Genomic DNA, 1,388 nt, shown 5'->3' with positions numbered 1-1,388 from the left:
AAAAAAAAAGAAAAAAGAAAGAAAAATTTATGCTATAAGAAATAAAATTGCGAAATATAACAAAAGTTCAATTTAACAGGCTGCAACAGAAGCAACTCGTTTCGATGAATCTCACAATTCGACGAGCCGTATTTCCACGCAACAGGAAGTAATTAGAGATTCACAGTCGATTACATTGCGGGCTACAAGTAAGTGAACAACTAATTCACTCGAACAAAAATATTTTTATCTCCGATTAATTGCTGTTTACCGCGAAAACAGTATTACATCTGGCTTTGAGAAAAAGATTAAACGTAAAGGGAGGAAACGATAATTAAGATCTTTGTGTAATTAAAGGAAATTTCATTATGGAGAAATTACTATAAATTTTATGGCAAAGATTGTATTTGAGGAAATTAAGAAGAGTTAAGAACTTGCTCGCAAATTGTTTCTTTAATATCTTTTTTATAATTATAAATAATATTGCCGCATTTTTAATTTTTTAGCCACTATTTACTAACACCTTTCTGCAAGTTTTTATCTCCTTAATTCGATGGTATATTAAATTTTTAATAATTACCAAACTTTATTACACCGACACATTTTTAATTCTTGTTGAATCCTGTCGAGCACTCATCGGTCAATTTACCTTTAATGAAAGCTGCAAAAGTAATCAAGAAAGATCGCGAAAGTGAGCGAGTTTCAATTTGCATTTCAATTTATTCTATAAAAAAAAAAAAAAAAAAAAAAGAAAAAAAATTGATAAATCCGTCAATTGTGTAATTCTCGCGTTGTAAATTCTCGCTTCGAACCTTCGAAAATTCTAATTGTCAAAAAGAACTCGTAAACTCAAAAAAGGAATTAACGAAAAAAATTGATGTTTCCCCTTTGTCCGGTCGGATTCCTTTGTCATTGCGCAATCTTTTCAACCTTTTAAATGAAAAGCTTGAAATTTAACAGCAATGCGTGAAAAACAACAGAAGGAATTGAATCATCGACGAGGAAACAAAATGGTGAAAAAAAAAAAAAAAAAAGAACGTTTGACAAGAATGCAAAAAAGAGGGAGCGAAACTGTTTGTTAATAGGGGAGGGAGGAGAGGGGAGGAACAATGTGGAAACTTTCCTAAGCAAAGAAAATAGGAAGGAAAAGCATCGTTATTTCTGAAAAAGCGCCAATTAGGCACGATAAGTGTCCTTATATATATATATATATCAGTCATTCGTAATAAATCGAAAGTCGTTATATCCAAAAGTCGTTCCTCCTATCTAAGTCGTTTCGCCATAAAGAACGGCCGCGTCATAAACCACGAGAATGTCGAACGTTCGTGAAAAAGGAGTCGCAAAGGAAACATTGTGTGTCCACAAATTGATGATCATACTCGGAAGAAATCCCCGTCTGTTGCCTTATT

General features: G+C 32.6%; 1 protein-coding gene across 1 annotated transcript in view; it reads left to right on the top strand.

Annotated features, from left to right (window-relative positions):
- Positions 1–1,388, top strand: part of LOC102680283 — a 5,034-nt gene that overhangs the window by 663 nt on the left and 2,983 nt on the right. The window contains exon 2 of the mRNA XM_006610708.2: positions 80–188. Within this exon, the coding sequence (XP_006610771.1) occupies positions 80–188 (109 nt within the window). The remainder of the gene's footprint in view (positions 1–79; positions 189–1,388) is intronic.

This window comes from Apis dorsata, unplaced genomic scaffold (assembly GCF_000469605.1).
Source record: "Apis dorsata unplaced genomic scaffold, Apis dorsata 1.3 scaffold_77, whole genome shotgun sequence".
NCBI lineage: Eukaryota > Metazoa > Arthropoda > Insecta > Hymenoptera > Apidae > Apis > Apis dorsata.
Note: the sequence above shows the minus strand (reverse complement) of the source record. Positions and strands in the feature narration are given on the sequence as shown.